The sequence below is a fragment of the Seriola lalandi genome, unplaced genomic scaffold (assembly GCF_002814215.2).
Source record: "Seriola lalandi dorsalis isolate HSWRI2012SDOR001 ecotype SW California unplaced genomic scaffold, Sedor1 jcf7180002054782, whole genome shotgun sequence".
Lineage (NCBI taxonomy): Eukaryota > Metazoa > Chordata > Actinopteri > Carangiformes > Carangidae > Seriola > Seriola lalandi.
Genome location: NW_019525335.1, coordinates 102,847 through 126,788, shown reverse-complemented (window position 1 = coordinate 126,788; position 23,942 = coordinate 102,847). Strand labels below are relative to the sequence as shown.

At 42.4% G+C, this 23,942-nt stretch overlaps 1 protein-coding gene across 6 annotated transcripts in view; it reads left to right on the top strand.

The window, feature by feature from the left end:
* sema6cb (semaphorin 6Cb) overlaps nt 1-23,942 on the top strand; it is a 153,110-nt gene that overhangs the window by 75,783 nt on the left and 53,385 nt on the right. For all 6 annotated transcript variants that reach the window (XM_087179090.1, XM_023425499.2, XM_023425498.2 and 3 more), the window contains 5 exons: nt 9,600-9,800; nt 14,791-14,905; nt 16,245-16,302; nt 20,377-20,433; nt 20,851-20,952. In XM_087179090.1, coding sequence (XP_087035216.1) covers nt 9,659-9,800; nt 14,791-14,905; nt 16,245-16,302; nt 20,377-20,433; nt 20,851-20,952 — 474 coding nt within the window. In that variant the 5' untranslated portion in view covers nt 9,600-9,658. The remainder of the gene's footprint in view (nt 1-9,599; nt 9,801-14,790; nt 14,906-16,244; nt 16,303-20,376; nt 20,434-20,850; nt 20,953-23,942) is intronic.

Here is a 23,942-nt window from a genome sequence, read left to right as displayed (position 1 = left end):
CACTCTCTTTTTGTTCGCCACTGAGTTAATGGACACAAAGCCACCGTGAAGTCCTCAAAGTGGTGGTCCTGAGCAGCAGCATCCTCAGCAAACAGCACAGTGAGAGTTACCTGTCTCCTCTCCGGGCTCTGAGTTAGTCCCGTCAAATGTAACGGAAATGTCACATTTTCCTTGATCTAATTAAGGACCCGGACGAGAAAACGTGATATCCTTATGAAAGCCCTCTTACACTCCTGTGCTGCCTGTTGCTTTTTATTGCAGCAATCAAGCTGTGGCGCATAAAACAGCATCACAAGCATAATCAGCTTCCAACTCGCACTAACTCCGAGGCTGGTTGTAAGCTCAGTCATCCTGTGTTGCCATTTGGACAGCTTTACATCAAGTGTAATTCTTGTTGTCGTTGTGGCCTCCCCGGCTCAGCTCTGCTGACGGGTGAGGTTTTCATTTCGTTTCCCGGGATTGACAACGGAATGACGGTTTGCCGAGGCAAGTGTTTAGAAATCCGCATCCACAGTGTGATCAAAGCATTAATTAGTTCTTTTGGTTAGTATACACCCATGTACATGTGCAGACACAACAAATGTGATCAAAGGAATGCGGACGAACCACTCGGCTCAGTGCTCTTCCCTTCCCATGAGTTAGTTTCAGGTACCTGTAGGGAGACCAGCTGACATCGCCCCAGCCTTTATCCGACTGCGACTCGGAGCCCAAACTGACACTGGTCTCATAGATTTAGCTCGGTTGGAGAAGCCCATCTCCTGGCAACATGAAAGATTCACCTTGTCTCTCTGTTATCTCTCTCCCCTCAATATATTAAAGGGTTTTATTAGCATATTTTCATCCTGCCTGGTCTGTTAAATGTCTGCTACATCCAGCTAGCTTGTGCCTCTCGTCATGCCCTTGTAGAGGGGTCAGCAGCTCTGTGTGAATCATGACAGGCTCAGGCAGCACAATAGTGTGTAAAATATTCCTGTACAGGAGATTATATCTGCTCTTTTCTCCTTTTTCTATCAGCTCTTTTCTCAGTCGGTTTAGCATCAGAGCAGACGACAGCATTAGAACAGGGGTGTTGTAGTTCCATGATGTGCCTACAGATAAACCAGTTAACAGGGGAGAACGCTGATTTTACTTTCAAAACAGTGTTGGGGGAAATACCTGTTCACGGTACGCTATTTATCGCATTGTCAATATCGTCCTCTTTTAATTTCACAGAAATTTTTGGCTGCCTTTCCGTCTATCATGGGGCTTCCTCGCTGCATGACACGAGATTATGCGATGTTGATTTTAATTTTCATACACAGTTGTATCAAGTAAACGTCTTTGCCAATTAATGAGATGACACACTTGCCCTTGGTTCAGTGATTCCTTTTGTAGATGCACCTTGGCAAGTTATGATACTCGAACACTTCCTTTACCCGCCTCTGAACACTCCGAAGGGATTGTCCCCCGAATCGATAAGTTGGCTGACTCCGACTGTCGGGTCAGATCCCAGAAATAGAAATGTAAAAAGGGAAAGACACAGAATACAGAAAACAACAACACTCAGCCTGCTTTCCCCTATTGCTCCACGTTTCGTATCTCAAACCCTTGGGGGTTATCCAATTATGACGCCCTTGAGAGAATGACAGTGCTTGGATTTCTGTCAATACAGGGTTCAGGTAGTGTTTCTCAATAACACTCTGAATTATTAATGACAAAGAGATTGAGAGGAGAAAGGGGGTGGATAGTTAACATTCGGGTTTATGTATGAAGAGGAGAAAGAGAGATGAGGGAGGTGGGTTTGCACAAATGCTGCCCGGCATATTTTAAACTGATGTGTTTGATTTGGTGACCCCCGAGGTAAGGCTTATTTGAAAATGCCATAACGACCACAGGAGATTGAAGGCGGATCCTGACTGACAGGGAGCACAGAGTGGTCAGGGAATTAAAGGCCTCTCTCAAGATGAATCTAAATAATTAACAGGAGGCAGGGGGATGAAAAGGATTCCACTAGTGCACGCTTGATCCTTCTTCCACTGATACCCCTCTGGGCTTTTTTTCACCCATTGCAAATAGACATGAAGACGATGGATGATGCCTGCAGCAGTTTTGCAGATCGATCAGAGAACCGTCTCACTGTCTGAGTCCTGCATAGATCCCTCTGTGTGAAGTCTGGCCAACACGCTGTCTGCAGAAAGAAGTCCTGAGAGTAGGCCTGACTGCAAGCACTGGTACTTTTTCCCTGAGAGTTTTGCTCATGCACAAAGCAGCGGGTTTTAGTCAACACTTTCCTGGATGGTCAGGGAGACGCCAGTGCTTTCATCCTCGCTCTCACAACTGATTGTGTGTCGTATCAGTGCGGTGCTGAAACAGTTTGCAGAACTTTTGTTGGCTCTTGCTGTCAGCTTGGTTTTATTTTGACATCAATCCTCTAAAGATCTGCCACAGAAGCTCAAGTATAAAGCAGGCTCTAATCTGCGGGGATTCTTCGATGAGGACAGAGTAGAGTAGTCTGACATGGGGTGACAATCGATGGCGTCTGCGACAGGACAACCCGTCACTCGTCTGAACTCTGCGGGCGCTGAGGTTAAAGCAGCGTTCCCCTGAGAACTGGCTGAGTGGCATTGATGGCAAGGAGGGTCCCAACCTCCCCTGACAGACACATCTCATCCTGGATGCCATCTTGCCCTCTCTTTGCCATGGCACAATGCAGGCAGTCTGAGAATAAGACTACATTATACTGACACCAGGCATTTGACATACTAATCCTAGAACTAAAGGGCTACAGGGACCATTGATTTTCTATTCTTGGTAAAAGGCAAGAAACCAGCCATCACTCCTCTTCGACCAGGGATGCTAATGGACTTTTTAAAATGTTGCCACGGAGATCCCCAGGAGCCATTCTGTTTTTGTCACTGCAGGGCCTTTGAAAAATACAAAAAAAATCCCCAGCTCCTATATCTGACATGTTTGTATTCAACAGCCCAGCTTAGATGTCTTTGCTGTGTCAAGTGTTTGTACACAGCGTCTGCCTGGTCAGTGATGGGTAACACTGGATGTCTTAAACCCTTAACATCAGATATGAGAATGAAAACAGAATGACAAATAACAGTAAAAAGCTACTCGCACTGTTTGTGCCTGTGGATTTGTAAGTGTTATACGTCCAATATGGGTCTTTACTAGTCTCCATTTATATCAAAGCATCTAGCTCTTGGGCTGGGTATCAGACTCCGACACTGTTATACACAGGCTGGCTGTTTTCTGAGTGATCAAATAAAAATATAGCAGATCTCAGGTAAACACTCAGAGAAACCAAATCCTGCAAAGGTTAGACGCCGGGTCCAGGCGGGTTGTGCTTGGGGCACGGCTGAGCGTCGTGACTGCTTTGTTGTGACATCACAAAATTATATTAGTCCTGACGGCTGGTTTCAAGGCTCAGTTTATGAATACAGATTGTGTGCATTTCTCTGTGGACTGAGCGCTTTGATTCTGTCACAGTATTAATATAGAACCTAGACCTGCTTTATAATCAAAAAGGACATTGAAATCTCACTTCTCACAATATGGGACCTTTTAAAATGGATTTGATAAAATTGGTATCAAAGAATGTGTCGTTAGGAATCGGTGTGGAAGTCAAGGTAATGGTATCGGTACCGATATCGAACATTTTTGAGCGACACCCAAAAAACAGTCATTGAAATGCTCATTTATACTGAAGGCTGTTGAAGGTAGCGCTGTCGGATTACGTTATATTTATACCTATGTCATTTCAGTATACTATCATCTAAAAACACTTAAGTTTCCAGGTTTAGGAAGTGGTTCATATAAAGGCTGCAGATCTTAATAAACTGTTGTGATCTTTAAAGGTGAATTGTTAATTGGAGCTTGGTTGTAACACCACAATGAACTCATTTACGCCACATGTGACTCCAGTCTGAAAAACCGGCCCACAGAATCAACCTTTGTGTCCTGTGAGAGTTGTTCTCTCAATTATTGCCAAATTCTCCTTGATCCCAGTTCCAATTTGCCGCACCGACATCTTCGTGGTTAGCCATAGGAAATCTAATTAGTAACGTATCTCCCGTGTGAGAGGGTTGAGTGCAGAGTTGAAATAACCGCTGGGTAAAGTGAAAAATGCTGCAAACGGACAAAAGAATCATTTTTTTTTTTGTGTGGGAAGAACATTCACGGTCAATATTCACTAACTACTCTACGTGCATCCCTGAGGAGATTTTGTTTTTCACATGCCTTGTGTTTGAATGTCAGCTAGGACTCTTAGTGGAGAGCGAACTCCTGGAAAGGGTGTGAGCGCCAAGAGAAAAACAGCTCTGTGCCGACGGTGATGAGCTGTGTGATCCATGTCATGAGACTGCAGTGAGATTGGTGGTCTGACGAACCTTCCACAAGGAATTTGGGGAGGGACAATATCGCTCAGGCCGCAACAATGAAATGTTTGTCTCACCACGCACCATTCATATCATGTGTTGTTTTTCCTCCTGTCACATTAAAATTCCCATGTGGTTGTTTGACAACAACAAAACATCATCAGGCAGATTTTTTTTTTTTTCTTAATACTGGTCTGGCAAAGCAAGGGAAGCTAGACAACCTGACACCCTGTTATTATTTCCATAATGCTAATGGAAAAACAAATCTTTCCAATATGTGAGGTTATACTGGAAGGCCTGTGTTTCTGTAAAGATATTTATACACCACAGACAGGTAATTGTTGGTGGAGCGGGTCAATATAAATATCAACTGATGTATGTATAGTATCCACAAGTCCCACCGTTTTAATAATCCGTATACTTCCCTGAGTATTCTACAACCAGCTCTCCGTTCTGCCCACCTCCCCTTTCATGATGAATATAGAGTTATAAAACACACTCTGTCCTCAACCATACCTTACACTCGACTTATTAACTCGTCACCATTATCACGGCATCATGATAGCATCCAGCACAGGAGTCTCTTGTTCAATGGCCCACTGAGAGCAGAGGCTAACGTGGCTAATTGTGTCCGAGATTGTCAAGGAGACCGGGGATATGCCAGCTCATTATGCCGGCCAGTGTGTACAACAAAAAAAATGTCAGAGTGGAGGGAAGTGTGGGGGCTTAAAAATTTCCACAGAGAAAGCCAAGTGCGCAGAGGTGTGAGGCAAGAGGTATATTCTATTCTGTGGCTATCAAAGCGAGTGGATTAGACAGATGGATGGATAGATAGGACAAAGGTTAGTACAGTAAGACGGGTAGGTTGGTAGGAGGTAAGAAGGACGTAGGTGGATGGATAGATAGATAGATAGATGGATAGATGGATAGATAGATGGATAGGTAGATGGATAGGTAGGTGCAGTAGGACATAGATGGATAGGTAGCTAAGTAGGTAGGAGATAAGTAGGACTTGGATAGGTGTATAGATGGAAAGATGTAGACATGTGATAGCAGAATTCATGAAAGAAGGGAAGGATTATGACTGTGCTGCACGGTTTGGTTGTGTGCAGCAGGTGTTGGCAGAAAATAGACGTCCCCAGAGTCGACAGGTGCTTACAATGCGATGCAGTTGATTGAGGATAAAATTGGAATTTAGATTTTAAGTGTGACTTTTTATGGGGCTGTTCTCCCTGGCCAGTCAGGGACTGTGGAACATGAAAATGCACTTGCAAAGGTTTATGCGTGAATTTAAATGACTCTACTTCCTCATCTATGCCAACCCATAAAGACTAAGATTCTCTTCTTCTTTAAGTCTCATTTCTACATTAACCCACTTAAAGGCCTTGGGGTTTCCAAAATTCTATGTGGATACATCTTATCAATCTGCAGACGCCTGCACTGTTGGCTAATCCAAATGAATGTCAGATTATCAATGGAGCGTCCCGACATCCCAGAAACCCCCTATCCTCCGAAGAGGCCTAACTGCCAATGTCTCCCAGATGGCTTAACAAGTCCAGTTCATTAGAAACAAAACGATCCGAGCCCTCCCGTCCAAACCCGAGAACACAGAGAGCAAACATGGGATGGGATAAGCGGTGGCTTATTTCCCTTCGGCAGCTGTCAGCTCATCAGACATCCACTCCCTCCTCAGACTGCACAGAAAGTCATTAAATGATTAGACTTTGTGTTAGGTTAAATTAAGAAAGTTCAGGGTTCCAGACGGGGGGGGGGGGTGTTGCATTGTTGAAACATTCACACGGGAGGTTAGGGGACAGCAGGTGTGTCTCTGCTGTGTCCACTTGTGTCGAAAAAGTCAAATGGGACCGGAAAAGGCAGCTATTTTACTCCAGTGTTCCTCCCAGGATAATTAAAATGTCAAGGTTTTTTCATTTACTGGTAAGTCACTAAAACAAAAGAGAACAGAACTAGTGTGGCACCATAAAGTGCTGTGTTGTAACTAGGACATGTTAACTAGAGCTGGGTGTCTATAAGATGCCTTTCTTTTGGTATAAATAACAAATTGATGCTTTTTTTTTTTTTCTACCAAAAAACGGTTTTAATCAAGTAAATAAACAAGGCAAAGAATCTGATTCAGCATTCAGCGCCTTTTCAACACTTGACATACTTTCTTCATGTTCCTTATCTGATTTTGTCTGATACTGTTCTTAAGAAATACATATGAGAAAAAGAAATGTTATGCATGCACTGTAGTCCAACTGCAAGACTGAAACTTGTGAGATTATTTGGGAAATAATCCAGAAAAGGTCGGCCTGAAACTTGAAATGTGGAGGTGAAGGATCAGATCTTGACACAGCATTTCCTCCTCACTGTTAAAGGATTTGGCTGAGAGCTCTCCAATTTGTTTTTACATCATGACAGACTTTTATTCTCCCTTCTTTTTTTTTTTTTTCTCGCCTGGATAATGGCTAAGGGCCATGTCAGTTCAGACTAACCAGCTCTGCAGGAACAGGCAGCCACAGGAGGTGGAGGTTATTCCTTATAAAAATTGTGTCGGCCGATATGGTGCGCCGCTGTCTGTGTCTGCGTTAGTGTGCTGCTTCCTGACACAGTTTTTTTAAGTGTGTGTAATGATATGGCAATCAATTCTTTAATCCTGAATTTGATATGGCCTTGAAGCAACCCCCTCCTCTTTCCACTTGTCATCCGTCAGTTGCTCATAGCTTAAGTAAACTCTGTTGCTTTAATCCAGTAAAGCTTGCAAAATGTCTCCAACAGCAGCTCAGAATAATGATGAAGTCATTAAGAGACTACATGGTCTATGTCTTTTGGCTTGTAGTAGGTATTAGCTTGAGTTTCAGTGTATACGACTGGTCTCGCACACACTCCTGTAGTCACAGTGGTTGTCTTGTTTTGCATGCATCATCATCACACTCTGCCGGCTGCCTTCCCTCAGCTGAGTGTCCTGTAGGTTGTCAATAAATGAGCCGTGCCTTCCCTCCTGACGAGGATGTAATGTACCCTGGGTATGCTGCTTATGCATTTGGGTGGCTGTCTGTGCATATTCATAACAGAGGTGAACTAGTTATATAGATGATTTGGTATTAGGGACTCTTTGTGTGGTGTTAAATAGCTGTTTTGTGTGTGTAATTTAAGCATTTACAAGACCAAAGTCCTTTCAACCCTGTTGTCCGCCCTGAATGTTTTTGACATTTTAAAGGATTTTTCTCATGGATTTGTCTCTTGGAGCGATACCACTACAACATAATCTGTTTGTTCAAATGGTTGTCCTCCTTGGCAGGAAAAAAACATTCAGATCACGGCGTACGGGGCTAATCCATATTGTCCTGATATATCGCCTAAGGCAGGCCACACAAGCTGTTGTAATTCTCAAAGTAAACACAAGCAGACACCCGCCCACTCTCCTCGATTTATGGCGTCGTGATCATCGCTTGACCTCATTGCTAAATGCAGCTTTCTCTCTCTGCATTTAAATGAAGCAGACTATTATCAATATTGATGACAGTTCATGTCTCTCTTGACTTAATTTTCCTTTGCCCACTTAAAACCATGCGGCCCAAGTCTCACTGCCAAGCCATATAGTACATAAACTTGGGAGGGCTTGTAAGAACCCCCGTGGAGGACACATTGCCCTTAATAAGTTGGCTGTGAGCACAGGTCATCGCGGTTTGAAGTTTGTTTCAACAAATCCCTCTGCCGTCCATCTGTCACCGTCTCCTCCCTCAGATATCAAACAGATGTGGAAATTAACATTTGTGCACAGTTGCAGCTTTGTGCACGACGAGCGGAGTCTTTAATTATTGCCACACAGACTCGTCTCCAACTTCTATCTGAAGGAGAGCCATTCTCCGGGTTTGTCTTTGTCAAACAATTTATTGAAAATGGTAATGTGTTACTTTGAATGCAGGTGGATGAATAAGTTTGCAACATCTTTCCGTGATGCTGCTGTTTTTATTTTGTTCCTCATTTCTGTCAGACACTGTAACATCTTTATCTTTTGACTTTTCTCTTGACAAAGTTTATTTTTACTGGATGCACCCTATGTCTTTCTTCATTTACTGAGTTGTTCCTGTAATTATGCAAAGCAAACTATTCTGCCTATGTCTGCTTATACAGAAAGGATGACTCACTTCCTGTTTGCCAGCCAACTTTTTCTGAAAGGATGTACTGTGGGTACATTTGGGTATTTTTGCACCAGGTGTCTAGAACTAGAAATGCACCAAGTGTAATAGCTATAATAACGTGAAATTATGATTTTGGTTTTTTTTTTATAATTATCGTTTTTATGGTTAGCATGAAGGAGTTACAGTTTTCATCCAGGCAGGATGTCTTAAAAAAAGAAAAGCAAATAGGATTTACTGGAAAGTCTGACTATTGGGCCAAAGTTTTTACTACTACATACTACTACTATCTTTTTTATTTTTTTCATCCTTTAAATGTCCCATATTTTACAATTTTCCAGTGTTTTATCAGGAGTGTTGATCCATAAGAAGATAACAAGATATATTCAGAACCAAAAACCATCTCAGTGTAGTTTTACATCTCCTCTCTCGGACTTCCCTCTGGAGCTCTAGTAACAACAGGTTGGTGAGCCAATCAGGAGAGAGGAGGCTCTGAGCCTTGAGCGGCACACTGCTTCATTGTGACATCACAAAGTTCCAGAAGTCCTGATGGCTGCTTTTAATTTCTCTCATTTCTCTGTGGACTGACACCACATGATATCAATACTTTACAGTATTAATATAGAACCTAGAGCTGCTTTATAATCAAATAAAGTTGTGCAAATCTAACTTATGCAATATGCAGACCTTTAACCTGAGAAATAAATACTACCGTCAGGCTCTGGTGTCTTGGCAGGCTGAGCGAGGTGTAGGTGGAAGTTTAATCGTGTTAAATCAACTGTGACAGACATTAGTTGGCCGTGTCCTGGCGACCAGCACCTCGCCTCCTCTCCTGGTCGCTTCTCTTGTTGTGTCTGGTTCTCTCCGACTCTATCTACATCTTTTCTCCTTTTTTTTTTAACGTGTGTGTGTGTGTGTGTGTGTGTGTGTGTGTGTGTCTGCGCTCCTGCATCTCGGTGGTTCAGCGGACACTCGTTCACATCGCTGCATTGACAGAAGGACATAATTCTATTTGCTGTGTGCTTATTACAACACTGAGGTGGCTAACATATGCTAACCAGCCTAACCCTCATAATCTTATATCTCATTGCAGGTGGGAGGTGAATCTGCTGTGGGCCATGTGTTTCTAGTGAGGTCTCATCTTCTGCCAAAATGAGGCTGACGCCCGGCTCGCCTCGACCCGTCCTGCCAGCCATCTTGGCTCTCACCTTAGCCGCCTTCTTACCTCAGCTGTCCTCAGGAGCCACGCCGTTCCCTCAAGACCTGGAACCAATCAGCATCGTGGGCAGAGAATGTAAGTTCCATATCTCCCGTGTTGCCACGCTGTGACCCCTGTTGTGCGTGTAGATGTAAAAGTAAAGTAAACGCCTCTGAGGTGTAATATTATCATCACCGGGGGAACACGGTTTAGAGAGGTGGATGTTTTAAAGGCCATGTTTGCAACAAGCAAATTTGCAGAGATTTATTGGGCTGCTGGAATATTCTATTCCTTTAGTTTTTATTTTGTTGACTTAGTGTGAAAAGGGCCATGTCAGCACAAGAAGCAATTGCAACAACAAAAGAAAAACACAAGTCTCAGTCAGAGCTGAGGTGCAGTTGTTAGGAGTCCAAACTGTTCTGGGAAATTAAGCTTTTTTGAAAATGTTTTTGAATGATTTTTTACATAAAACTACAAGCAAACTGAATTACTTTTAGTTACACCTAAACTAAAACAAATCATGTCATATTAGTTTGAACCAAAGAAAACAATCTCTGAGTCAATGCTGGGTGTTACAGATGGAGTTAATATCACAGCCCTCATAAGAATATATTTTATGTGTTTTCCCACCTAATCTGCACAAACAAACTCTGGGTGGTTTTCCCATTTGGTTTAGTTCGTTTAGGTTGGTATGGAAGCTGTCGATCAAACTCCGGAGCGGATCAGTCACCAGGATTTGATTTTCATTCTCAGGATCCCAGTCACCAAAACTGTCAAAGGAGTTAGCAGTCAGTCTGTGTGGCCTTATGTTTACACCTTTGGTAATGATTCAGTATAGGCAGGACACAGACCACAGCTAAAAGAGCAATGATTGATCATTAGGTCATTTTCTTTTCTTGGTCCAGACCACCTGAATTGCGTCTTCAGATACTCATATACACCACAAAATGGAAAGTATTAGCAAAATAACGTTTAAAATAACTTTTTGTTTTACTCCTGTAAAACAAAAACATCAGTAACTTTTCATCACACTTTGCTTGAGGTCATCAATTTGGACTCAACAATTTTGTAAAACGATACCGAAACAATCACGATACAGTTCCAGTCCGCAACGGCCAGTAGCGAAGCAAAGTTAAGCACCAGCTCGTAAGATAAGAGTTTGACTGAGTAGCACCGTGGACGTCTGTGACACCGCTTCGTCGGACCGCTCTAGGGATTCATCAATGCCACCCAATCACTGGGGAGGTCTACAGAAGAGATCCTGGCTGCTAAGCGTAATGGGCCATAATTGATTTAAGAGGTGGCTGAGACCGTGGCCCCACACACTGTAATTGATCTATCTGGAAGAGAGCAACGCAACCATTAGCAGAAATAGCTGCGCTAATAGTGCTATATGTGGAGCTTCGTCCCAGGTGTAATGAGAGCAATTTGTCACCTCTGCTTCCAGCAGGTGACAGCGTGGCACAAGGTCCCTCACAACTCTGAGACTTCCTTTATGAATCGCAGCACTTCGTCAGGCTCAGGTCTATGAAATCATCCCGACTTGTTACTTCTTCCAGACGACTCACCTCAGCATTTTGTCTTCTTTACGACGCACTGAATCCTGAGTTAGCTGGACCGATTTAGGCTTTAAAGAAGCAAGTGAAAATATAGACAGAATTGCCATATAGTTATTTATAAAGCGCTCGCTTGTTCTTGGCAGGATGCTTTACAAGGATTTTTCTTTTATTAGAGCTGATCAGGTCAATTTGGGACATTAACTTTCTTAAGAGGCGAACAGAGGTTTTTAAATGTCTGAAGCTTACATCCAAGGGGAACGATTGACGAATTTAGCATCAGAGAGTTTTTCTGTAGTTATTTTTACAGTTATGTAATTAAGGCTTTGTAGTCTTTACCTGTGTTAGCAGTTTTAAATATTCATCCGCTCATGTTTTGTGTTCTTCTGTTCATTTTATTGTTTTGCTTTTTGTTTTGTTTTCCGTCCATCTCATTTACTTTGTAATGATTGAAAATTACAAATTGCACTTTTTGGAATCATGTCATAATATACAATATAAATACACTTTTATGTAAATCACTACATTGCTCTTACCTTTACACAAACACAGAAGCAGCTGCACTGTTCAGGTGAGAATATGAAGAACGATCCAGGAAGTAAAACATCCGCGGGTTTCACAGCTTATGAGACGGTGTAGCACCGTGGGACAGTTCACAGTCGTACAGCTCGTTACGTTTTCACAGTCATTTAGGAAGGTGAACGGTAGAATTTGGCCGTTGAGGATCACGGCCAACCAAGTGCCAATATCCTGGGTGGATGGATGACTTTGTATTCGAAGCTCATTATCAGTATTCATAGACAATTTGTGTTCATTATTGATTAATTTGCTTTGTTTATTTTCTTGATGAAGTGATTACTCGCTTTGCAAAAAAAAAATCATTGATTGTGATATGAGTCATAATTTCAGTTGAATTGTTTTTTTATTTTCATTTTCATTTCATTTTCACCCAAAAAAAAAAAAGATTGATGATCATGTTATTTTTTGTTGAGGCTTGTACCAAACAAGCGTCTTCCTTTTTATCTGGAGAATATGATTTGTAGGTTGTGGCGTCTCTGTAGCACCACAACACTCTCCCTTATGGTCCCTTACGACACATTTGACCTTTAACAATAAAAAATTGCAACTCCTGCGATTTGGATATTGCACTTGGCCAGATTGCAATTTCAGATAAATTTCCATCAGCTGTTCAGCCCTTGTCGTTGGTCTACAAAAGAAAATGACCACCAAGGTGATGTCATCAAGTCTGTGACCATCAGTCCAAAAGCAAAAGATATTCAGTGGGCAGCAGTTAATCCAAACAATTAAGAAGCTGGAACCATCAAATATTTGGGATTTATGCTTAAACAATGAATTTATTATCAAAATAGTCGCTGATTAATTTTCTGGCGATTGACTAAAGGATTAATTGCTGCAGCTGGAAATGCAGTGTGTTGTGGAAAATGTTAGGCCAGGCGAGACAACATTTTTCTGCTCCATTCATTGAGGATTCACATTGTACCCACTCCACTGCTGTCATTGAAATGAATGAGGAGGCGCAGTGTTTTTGACACGGTGCCAGTGCTGGTCTGAATGCAGCCCGAGGATGTTAGGACTGTGGTTTTAATTCAGTCTTTGTCCGGCAGACTTTCTGTACATGTGCCTCCGTAACTCCGGGCGCCTTCGCCTGCTCCTGGATTGTCGGCGCCCCGGCTGCTCCCAAAACTTCAGAGGGTGTGAAAGTGCTGAAGAGTAATTAGAAATCCTCATTTGCCAGGGGAAGGGTAGTGGGGTGGGCCGCAGAGCCACTGGGAGTCTCTTCACCAGACAGCACAGCAAGGTCCAGTGCTCAGCCAGACATTAGGCGTTTAAATCTTTAAACAGTCGATTTGAGACGAGCGGTTAGGGGAACGTACGGCTCCCTGCAGAGAGACTAATTTCAGATTGTGGTGTATCTCTAGCGGGGATTGCTAATTCAGCAGCAGCCCAGGTCAGATGGGAGGCTGGAGGGCACTTAATACAGTACTTTACAGATCGAGAGAGCGCCGTGGCCTTGAGCTGAATCTTTGCCTCGTTAAAAAAAAAAAAGAAAAAAGGAAACAGCAGGGGAAGTCTCTGTGATGTGGAAGACTGCCTGGTGTCAGTATTGAGCTGGCTAATTTTATTTCTGCCTCCAGCATCCTTTTTTTTTTTTTTAACTTTTTTTATCCAGCATTCACAAGGTATATCCATCCACTGTCTGACTGTCATTCTGTTATTTAAAGTAGCGGGCAGCATCTCCCACTGTTTATATTAACACCTCCTCTAGTGAGCGAGGCTGCCGCTTGAGTACGGGAAAGCAGAGTGAAATGAAAATGCAGAAGGAAAATGAAAATCGGCCTTAGTACAACACTGAGCTGATATTATAGCTCTCTCTCTCTCTCTCTCTCTCTCTCTCTCTCTCTCTCTCTTTCTCTGCACCACTTCCCTCAGTTCATCTTCTCTCACAATTTTTAATTTTCATTGTATTACGCAGAGACGCACCTCATTTCCATTGAGCCATACGATTAAACTGCCTGTGGTAACCGGAAGTTTGTATTTTTGTCTTTTTAACCAAAAACATTTTTCACATCAAGGACCTTTAAACTGACATAAATTAGACCAGGGACCCTCAGCTGAAATTATAGTGAAAATACCCCCAGGAACCCCCTAAAGAAACCCTGTGGGTTCCTTTGAGAACCACTGCTTTTAACCATGTGGTATCATTTGTAATGGAGGGTTTTTTTTGGGAGGGGCAGTTTAGCAAAGTGAAAACATTTAAATTGTATTCATGACATCACTAAGTTGAACTCTTTGTGACCCCGCAGACAAACGATTGCTATTTAAAATGTGGGCAGACCAGACAGACCCACTTTCCATTGAGATGCTCTTGATTTGTTTCCTTGTCCTCACTTGGCTCAGTCCCCAGACATGTCTGTTAAGAAATGCTTAACAGGAGCCATTTATTTAAATCAGACTGACTTCTATGACACCGCTGCGTAATTCGCAACTTTGGATGCAATGCCCCCCCCCCCACACACACACACACACACACACACACACACACACACACACACATTAGCATACGGTGTATGCTCTGGGTTTTTAGCACAACAGGCCGACTTGTAACCTTCGGTTCATGTTTCTTGAACTGCAAAGGTGTAATGTTTTTCTAAGCTGCTGATTTGTAGTGGATACATGTTTAGCTGCTGTCGTCCTACAGCCTCTTTACAAATGTGAAGCTAACAAAGAGTTGTTTGTAAAAGCGCTGACACAGACAAGTGAGACTGACTGACATGTTTTGGGAAGCTGACCTGCGTGGTGAACAGTCTTCTCATATTTGTCTTATTTCTCTGTGAATTAATTCCAGTTTTTGAACTCTGACTTTTCTTTTGCAGTTTTGAAAAAGATGTTTTATAATAAGACCTCAAAGGGGCATAATGCATCAGTCTCATTTTTCTCAGTCCCATTTTTTTATCCGCCGGTATTAAGAGCGTTTTTTCTTTTTCTCTTCATCTCTTTTCCCCACACAGCCTCCTACCTCTACCCCAGCTTCCAGGGACTCCTGTCGGACAATGACACCGTCCGCCTGGGCCTGGATTTCCAGAGGATGCTGAGGATCAACCACATGCTCTACATCGCTGCTCGGTCAGTCGTCACCACTCACCTGCTGCTTTAACATTACAAAGCATCTGATGTAGCTCTTCTTATTGTGTTTAGTGAGGATGAGTCATTTCACCCTTTTTCTCTAATATCCCGTTAGAAAAATGTTGGATAAGTTAAGAAGCAGGAAAATACTTTGCAACCTACTGTCTTCTGTCAATAGAATGAACATTTGCATAGTTCTTCCTTTTGTAGTAATAGTTGTATGCACTTTTTACACGTTTCCGTACATTGTCAAACTCCGTCTTCAAATCTAATCATGTGAATACATATACGTGGTTGCATGAAGGCTGCAGTCACAGATTCATTTCACAGTATTATTATTTTTTTTTTTATTAGTTTCAATTAATTCTTAGTGGAAAAAATTATGATCACAAGTTACTAAAGCCCAAACCTTTATCCATGGTGTTCTTATGTAACATGATCAGGAGCCAGAAGTATCCAGTTGATTACATAAAACGATGCATTTAGTCGTTTGTTTCACCTTTATTTAACGAGTGGAGTCGATGAAGCATAAAGTTAGTTGAGTTTGAAACATTCGTATGAGTGAAGGGCCTTAAAGGCAGAGAGTCATTTATAACTCTACAACTTCCAGAGGGCTCAACAATAAATTCTGCCTTTCAGAAAAAAAAAATCCTCTGTTCTGCTCAGAACTTGAACGCACCCGAACTTCAGCTTTTATGACTGTGTAAGAGTTCTCAGGCAGCATCTCCGCACCAAACTGCTTTCATGCTTGCAGCGCCTCCCAAGTTTTTTCTAGTGCATCTCTCAGCCTTAAACGTATGTCGCTCCCCCTCCCCCCCATCAAGATGTTGTAGGTTAACTATCTAGAAAGTACGAGGTTGCGCCTTCTCTTGCCTGTTTTCGTTGTGCAGAATAAATTCCTCTTCAGTGTTTGGCTCCTTCTTACACTGCAGTCACTCTCGGGGCCAAGAGCCTCGTCCAAAAGCGTATGGAGATTCTTAATGTACCTAAACAGACTTAATATTTTCCACAGCTGCATTCAAGAAAGCGCATGTCTCTATTCACAGAGAGATTCATATGGATTGTGTCGATAGTTAGAAAAACTTTTGGTGTTGGGAAAACTTGTGTGAGGGTCTGAAATTGAAAAGCCAATGAACTGGCTGTTAATCCACCTTCAACCTCCTGTTGTTGAACAGCTTCGATCAGTCTTATTGAGCAAAGCAGAAGGTTGTTGTTTTTTTTATTTTTTATTTTTTTGTTTTGGTGAAATGGTTGGATCAGAGGCTTATGGAGCTTTGCATTCAGAAAGCATGAAGGCTGACATGCTTCACTAATGGTGTCTTGACTCCATCTCTTGCAGGGACCATGTGTTTGCCGTCAATCTCGCCGTTTCATCTGAGCAGATAATCCCACGGCAGGTAGGAAATCTGTCCACGATCACACCTGAAAATCCTCCGGTGTGCCGTTCAAAGGCACAGTTGGATCCGACAGACAGTCTTTAACCTTTCATGACACATGCATTTGAGTCGATATGCATTTATTTACCGAACACATTCTTCAATGTGGAGCTTGTACGTGGCATTTACTTTCTGATCTGAAACATAGTCTGTTGATTTTCCTCAGTGCAAAAACTCACATCCAAGATGGAGTCTTGTTCTGAGGATCTGACATTTAGCGAGTGTTTGATACCTCTTGATCCTTCAGAGTCGATACCAATAATCTGCGAGCTAACAGCAGAGCCAGCCTCGCTTGACATTTTTCTACGATTAATGGGATAAAATAGGATTCTGCAGTCATTAAATATACAATAAAACAATAAAATCTATCACGTAGCTGAACGTGCTGGTTCTGCTTGTCAACAGTGATGTTCTGGATGATGTGTCACCGGCACAAATAGACCCGTACCTGCTTTAAAGAAGGGTTTAATGCGAGGAAGTGCTGTTTAGGCTTCAGAAGGCAATTCTGCCCTTATTTTTCTGAACCACTGTGTTTTTAAAGAAAAGAAAAATCTCTTGTAATGTTTGTATCTCATTATTTTCCTTTCCACCCTTTCCCTGCCTTTTCATTCAAGTATTAAGCAATCTCTCCTCAGACATATATCCAATACAAGTGGAGCGGTGCTCTTGTGGCTTTTCAAGTGCCGTGCTCCCTCCTATCTGAATCTCATTTGTCAAACATGATTGCACTTAAATAAAAGCTCTCCGAAGCCCAGACTTTTGTTTGCTTGTATTTAGATTAGTGCCAGATGCGTACATTCATTCTGATAAGGCTACCTCTCCATATCGACGGGATCTAAACTATTGATTTGGGTGTTGAGAGTGGCACAAAGGATTGGGAACATCTGAGCATTGCAATGTTAAGTCCATCTTTTTTCAGTTATGGTAACTTAGATATTGAAAGTTTATATATGATGCATTTTTTTAATCATTCAACCGAGCCTCCTCCGCCTCCAGAGTGGCAGCAGGAAGTGAGTGGAAAATTATTGAAGACCCGACCCATATTCTACCATCGCATCCTCCCTCCCCTATTGCTGTTATCCATCTGAGCTGGATCATTAGCGCGTGACTGACTCGTACCACCAGAAAATGGTGCGTTCTCTTCATCACCGATCCATTCCTTCCCCCCGGGCTCATTTTTAGGGCCGCTCTTCATTTTTCACATGGGGCTCCTCATTCACATTCTCCCCCTCACTGATCTCCGCGGGCCTGGGTGGCCATAAGTAATTATTAGTAAACCAAATCGAGCATGGGCAAGGCAGGACCTATTACCATAATGCTGACTCCTGCTGAATCCTGTCAGATCTTCACAAAGTCGCTCCGGAGGTGTTTCCGTGCGAGGGATGGAGGGAAGAGTGCTGCCTTTAAAATCAGAGATGTCATATGCTGATCGGAGAGGGATTGATAAGTTACTCGTCATCGTTCTGACTGAGTATATCGCTATGGAATATTTTAAATATGACGATCAAACACCCTGAAGATGTGCAGCAACATGAAATGCCGAGGTAGTCTCCCCTTCTTAATTTCTCTCACTTTCTACAAATCCCATGAAAAGACCAAAAACCAACGAGAAATCGATCACGCTAACAAGTGTCACCACTGTTGCGCTGGGCGACGTGTTCCTTTATTACCATGATTATTACCACAGCCACTGTAGTCTCTGGCTGGACCGCACCAGCGTTGGTATGACTGACTGACTGAGTGATCATAGTTCCACCATTGGTCAGCTGAACAGTTTACAGGCAGTTTACAACAGTGTTTAATAAGAGTATTGTCTCATTTCTGCTTTTGCTGGTGTTTTTGTGGTTTTTCTGCTAGTTTCTTTAGCTTAGCAGTTAGCAATGGCTTCTCTCTCTCCCTCCCTCCCTCCCTCCCTCTCTCCTGCTCTCTCTGCTCAGTGTGTCTTATGTTGAGTAATTCCTCTGCCTCCTTTAGTTATAAGGGGAACATGTAATAAATGCAGTTTATTTGTTGTAATGGAGGCAGGGCTCAGTGAACTGGAAGTGCAACTCCGCTCACCTGCAGCTCCAGTGTAGCCAGGAAGCCAGAGCGGTACCAAGTCTTGTTTTCTGTCAGACCAACACACATGATCCTTCATGTGTATCACAAGAAGAAATCCCCAACTAAAGCGCTTTTTACTCCTGTTTTAATAACATCCACTAAAAATACAGTGGATTTCTTTTTAAAAATATGTTTTACATACTAAAAAAAAGAGGTACTGTATGTCTGCAGAAGGAGCCAGCAGGCTTGGGGCTGAAACTGTAGGCAAGTCAGAAAATATTGAGAGAATGACTAATGTGTTGTTGGTTTTGGTCTTTCACAAAAGATTTGTTGATAATAAGAGAAATACAGAATAACATCAGCCTTATTTTTAAATGCATACATCACACTGTGCTGTTTGCAGTGGAAAAGAAACAATGTTGGTTTAGTTTGAAAGAAGTCCTCCTCAATTAAGATGCACGTCTCTTCCTCATCAAAAATGCTGCCAGTTTTCCTGCCTGCAAGCGAGTCAGATTGAATTCACAAGTTCTAAGTAGTTTCTCACTTGAAGGTGGGAATGAAAAGCTATCTGATGAAAGGGGAACGGAGATGCCTTGAGAACACGAGAACAAGCAGCTCGTGGTACAAATTGTCTTTTTTTTTTTTCAGGGATTTGTGGTCGGAGTGGAGTGACCCTCAGCTCCAATCAGGCTTCAAAATGTATTATACCACAGAGTGGCTGCAGCTGAGAACGTCTTGATCTGAATTAAAGACATCATCAGTAAAAAAAAAAGGAAAAAAAAGGACATGTCTCTCCAGCATCTAAGGCTTAGGACTTAGATTCATCCTTCATGCATGATTTTTATTTATTTATGTATTTGTTTTGGAGATGAATTTCAGTTTTCTCTTCAACTTGCAAGGACAACCTGTAAAATAAACAAGATTTAAAGGTATTTCATACAGAGAGCGAGCACTGCATTATTAAACGACTTATTGTATTCATATTGAAAATGTGCCCACATCTTGTTTACATCAAGTGTTGACACAAATATAGACTCCGCGTCTAGACAGTAATTAAAAATGTGCATATGCATGATGGTTTGTGGATAATTAGCTACCTTATATTCATCATGATTATTGTGCTTGCAAAGAACGAATGTGGACCATCTGAAGAAAGTTTGTCATCATGCAGAAGTGGCTGAAACCGAGACCTCTTCAAGTCAGGTGTGACATTAAAACCTAACAAGTGTGAAATACCAGAGGTATCAGAGTTTCCTCGAGCTCAGACTCCAGGCGAAATGTCAAAGACCACATACGACTTCTTGTTCTCGTAAAGGCTGTTCCATAATCCCCACGTGTTTACGTGTCGCTGAGTGAGACATCAAGCTCCTGTCTCCTCACACACTCTGAGGAGGATCCTTTGAACGACTCGGAGCCGAAACGGGAACGTACGCAACTTCCCAGCATTCTCGGTGGTGTGGAGGAGCGCTGAGAAAACTCAGGGTTCAGCGAGTTGTCCAGACGGAGGAACGGGAACGCGTTCCACCTTCAGCTGGCAGCGCTTGTTAACGAGTCGATGGATCTTTTTCCGCCACTGGACATCTATCACTTACACAGGAAGTGTGTGCGTTGGTGTGTGTGCAGGCTGAGGGCGGGGCTTTTGTGACCGGTGCCTTAATTGGGGTTAATTGACTCCTCCTCATACAGACATCCTCTGCGGCCATTTTTGATTCCCACATGCGTGTTCGCACAGACCCGGACGTTATGTTTTTTTTTTGTTATCACTGAGGAACCACAATGTTTAGCCGCCCACCGATGAGCCGCACAGGCCGCCGCAGGCGTCCCTGATTCTCCTCCGTTTGTTTGTTTTTCTCCACGACAGTTTATTGAAGTTAATGAGATTTTCATCACAGCTGTCTTATAACGGCACTTGAGCGATCGGGAGAAACAAAAGCTGGGATGGTGAGAAACAGCTTGTCTTTGAGCTGACACTTGGCTGTGTGTTCGTTTTTTCAGAAACTGACTTGGAAGACGAAGGATGTGGAGAAGTGCACTGTGAGAGGGAAAAACAGCGTGAGTATTATCTTCCCCTCTCTCTCTCTATCTATATCTCTGTTTTTTTGCACTTGGTTGTGTTTCTCACTCCTTCCACTCTCCTTCTTCGCCTCTGTCTTTGTTTCCTTCTCAGCAAAGTTTTGTAATAAGCGAAGGTGTGCACATAGCTGATCAGAATCAGTGCCACAACCATCAGGGGACAACGCACTCAGAGGTCTTTTGGCATAACATTTTCCTCCCCAGAGCTGCAGTGAAACCACAAGGATCAGCCTGGGGATTACGATAATGACTGTAAAACAGAGGGAAAAGTGTGTGTGTGTGTGTGTGTGTGAGAGAGAGAGAAGTCTTGCTTTGATTGTGTCGTTGGCGTGCCAGGAGCCCACGTGGACCTGCTCCCTGATGTACAATAACATCAAGCTGTTTTCCTCCCAACAGGACGAATGTTACAACTACATCAAAGTCCTGGTGCCACGCAACGACGAGACGCTTTTCGCCTGCGGCACCAACGCCTTCAACCCCACCTGCCGTAACTATAAGGTGAGATACGCTGCCTCCTGGCCTCAATTACAGATAAGAGATGATATTACAGCTGTTGTGAGATATGTTTGACCGCGTCCTTGTGTGCTGTTTCCATCGCACTCCGTTATTTCAGATGCTAATGGAAACAACAAACTGTAAACTGCAAATTCACATCACGTTCATTCCACGCCAGCTTTATGTGAAAGTGGCGTTACTGGGGACATCATGTCATAAACGCAGAGGATTTATACCTCAGTTTTACACACACAGGGCGGGAGAGAAACTGGAATTTGAGGTCAATATTAAACATATTTGTGTGTTGTGGCGGGGGGGGGGGTGTTTCAATACATAAACATCACACACACAAACATGTTGATGATGCCCTAAAAGTTGGTTAATTAAGAGTTATAATGAACAGTGGAACAATAAACTGACTGTAATGCAAATATGATAATGTAATAGGAAATTTTAAACAGTAAAATATATACAGATATATATATATATATATATATCACATTATGAACCACTTATAATCATCACAATAACAATACATTATTATGAATATAAATTAAGAAATATTCAAGTAAAATAGATAAAATATTGTAGATATTGTAGATATTCGTGTTTACTGTAATATTTGTCCAACTTATTTATTGTAAACATTTGATTTTGTTGTTAAATTTTTCTATTTTTATTTAAAGTATCTGACCAGCAGTACTTGCTTGTTTTATCTTTGCTCACCATGTTTATTCTGACGCACCAAAGCACCAAAGCTAAATCCTGGCAATAAGCCATAATCATAACTCTGATTCTGATTCTTATATATAAGTTGAATTAGGACAAATTAAAATCAGAAACTCATAAGCATGACAATATAAAACTACATATAAAACGCTTCCTTCTGCCCATCTCCCAGTACTTTCAATACTGCAGAGCTCATACAAAAGATAAAATAATATGAACGTCTCTTACAAAAGGACATTTACTTTCAAACAACACCCACAAACACGGCTACAAAAGACGGGTCGTCTAGCAGGTTGAAAGCAGCATTTGTCAGCTCTTAAAGAAGTCTGGTTTGTGTTTTCAGTGATGCTGCAACAAACAGCCGGGAGCTCAAAGTGCAGGCGCACATGTGACGATAACTGGAAAATGATTCCATACATAAAAAGGGACAGAAACATATGCCAAATGTAAAAGACGCAGAGCGTCTCTGTTGTAATTGTAGCAGACAGCAGCAGCAGCAGCAGATCTGTAGCGAGGACATACTGTTCTCTGTGAACGCTGCCATATGTGTTCTACGTGGTTAGGTGACTTCAGACACTTAATGCTGGTGGAATAATATGTTGGCTCAACAAGATATAAGGCAATCTGTTGACAGAAAACAAAATATAGTGATGATGGTGATAATACAGCAGCTTCTTTCACACTTCTGAACACAAAGCCGAGGGAGGAGAGGAAGAATTAGAGGAGGAAAGTGATGAGACGGGAGGGAGGGGGGAGGGGGGATAAATCCACGCCATGATTATCCCCTCTGCTGTACTGCTAAACAACATCACAGAGAGTCAGAACATTATGCTGCAGAGAAAGGCACAGATACCATTTGTTTGAGGACAACGCAAAGGTAAAGCTCCCACAGTCTGAAGAGTGCAGCAGCAGGCCGTTACAGGACGAGGGAGTACAGCACAGACTGTAAATCTAACAGTGCTGGGGGAGGCACAAATCCAAAGGGGAGCTGAGTAACTCAAGACTTTACATTTCAATGAGTCTTTATATTTATCCAGTGCTGACCTGTGAACTCACCCAGCGGTCCATATCATGGGGTCAGCGTGGGTGAAAACCCCGGGGTTCTTCTGTGGTTTCCAATTTAGTGCCCAGCAGAATCAGAAATCACTTGGAGGTTTACACAGTGAGAGAAAGTTGTTTGTTCCCTCTGTGGACAGCAGAGATTTGATAAAAGAACCATAGCACAGATGGTATGCAGTTCTGTGTTGTTGGTTTTCAGTAACGGGGACAAATTCTGAGTCTGAGACGTGAGTTTAGTTTTAGATCTGCAAACCTTTCGTCTGAGCTAATGAAAAGTTTAGTGTGTAGTTTCACTGCTCCTGCAATAATATTAATCATAATAATAACGCAATTATTTATACAATCGAGGGAATGAAATGTATATAAGATAGAGACAGAAAAATATAACTTATATAACTTTAAATGCTGTTTGTGAGAAAAAAAATCCTTGGTAAAAGCAAGTTGGAAAATATGTTTTAATTTTTCTTTCCACAATAGGAGAAGGGCTGAAATCAATATTCCCAGTGCTGTAAATGTTTGCAAAATGAATGATTAAATTCAAAACCAGAGCCACGAACATGACCCTCAACTCTGTGGGACCTCAGGGCCGGTGTTACACCAACTTTCACACAGTGGATGCTCTCCCATTATATATGTATTTAGCTAATGATGTGCAAACTCCCAGCCTTTGATGTAAAACTAGGTTACAACTGCAGGTAAGAAGCAAGTTAGCCTTCAGAGGACAAAGACGCTGTTCAACCCGTTCCTCTTGTAGTTTCTTGCAGAGGCGATAACAAAAGCACGACCATCCCAACTCACTGTTACGACTCTATTTATCCTTTGTTTAGTAAATAGTCACTTCAACCAAAAGTCAATATGATCACATATCACACATATTGACTTATTGCAGTCTAGTCTGAATCAAATGCAGCTCGACTGCCGGCTGATTGTATCTAAATACTGTGCAGGACGGTGTCTCGGGTGTCACACAGGACCTGCACAGTCTCGCTGCTCAGCTGCAGCGCGTCCGCAGATTAATACACAGGACTGAAGTCGATCTCAAATATTTAAAGAACTGCATACCAACCTACATCCAAACGTCATCGTCTCCCCGCCGCAGACTCCCTCTGGTGAAGAGCGGCTGATTTACAGTTAAACCAAAACACATCCACACATTCTTTCTGTCTGCAACCCCCACCCAGCTGTGAACCACCCCCCCACCCCTG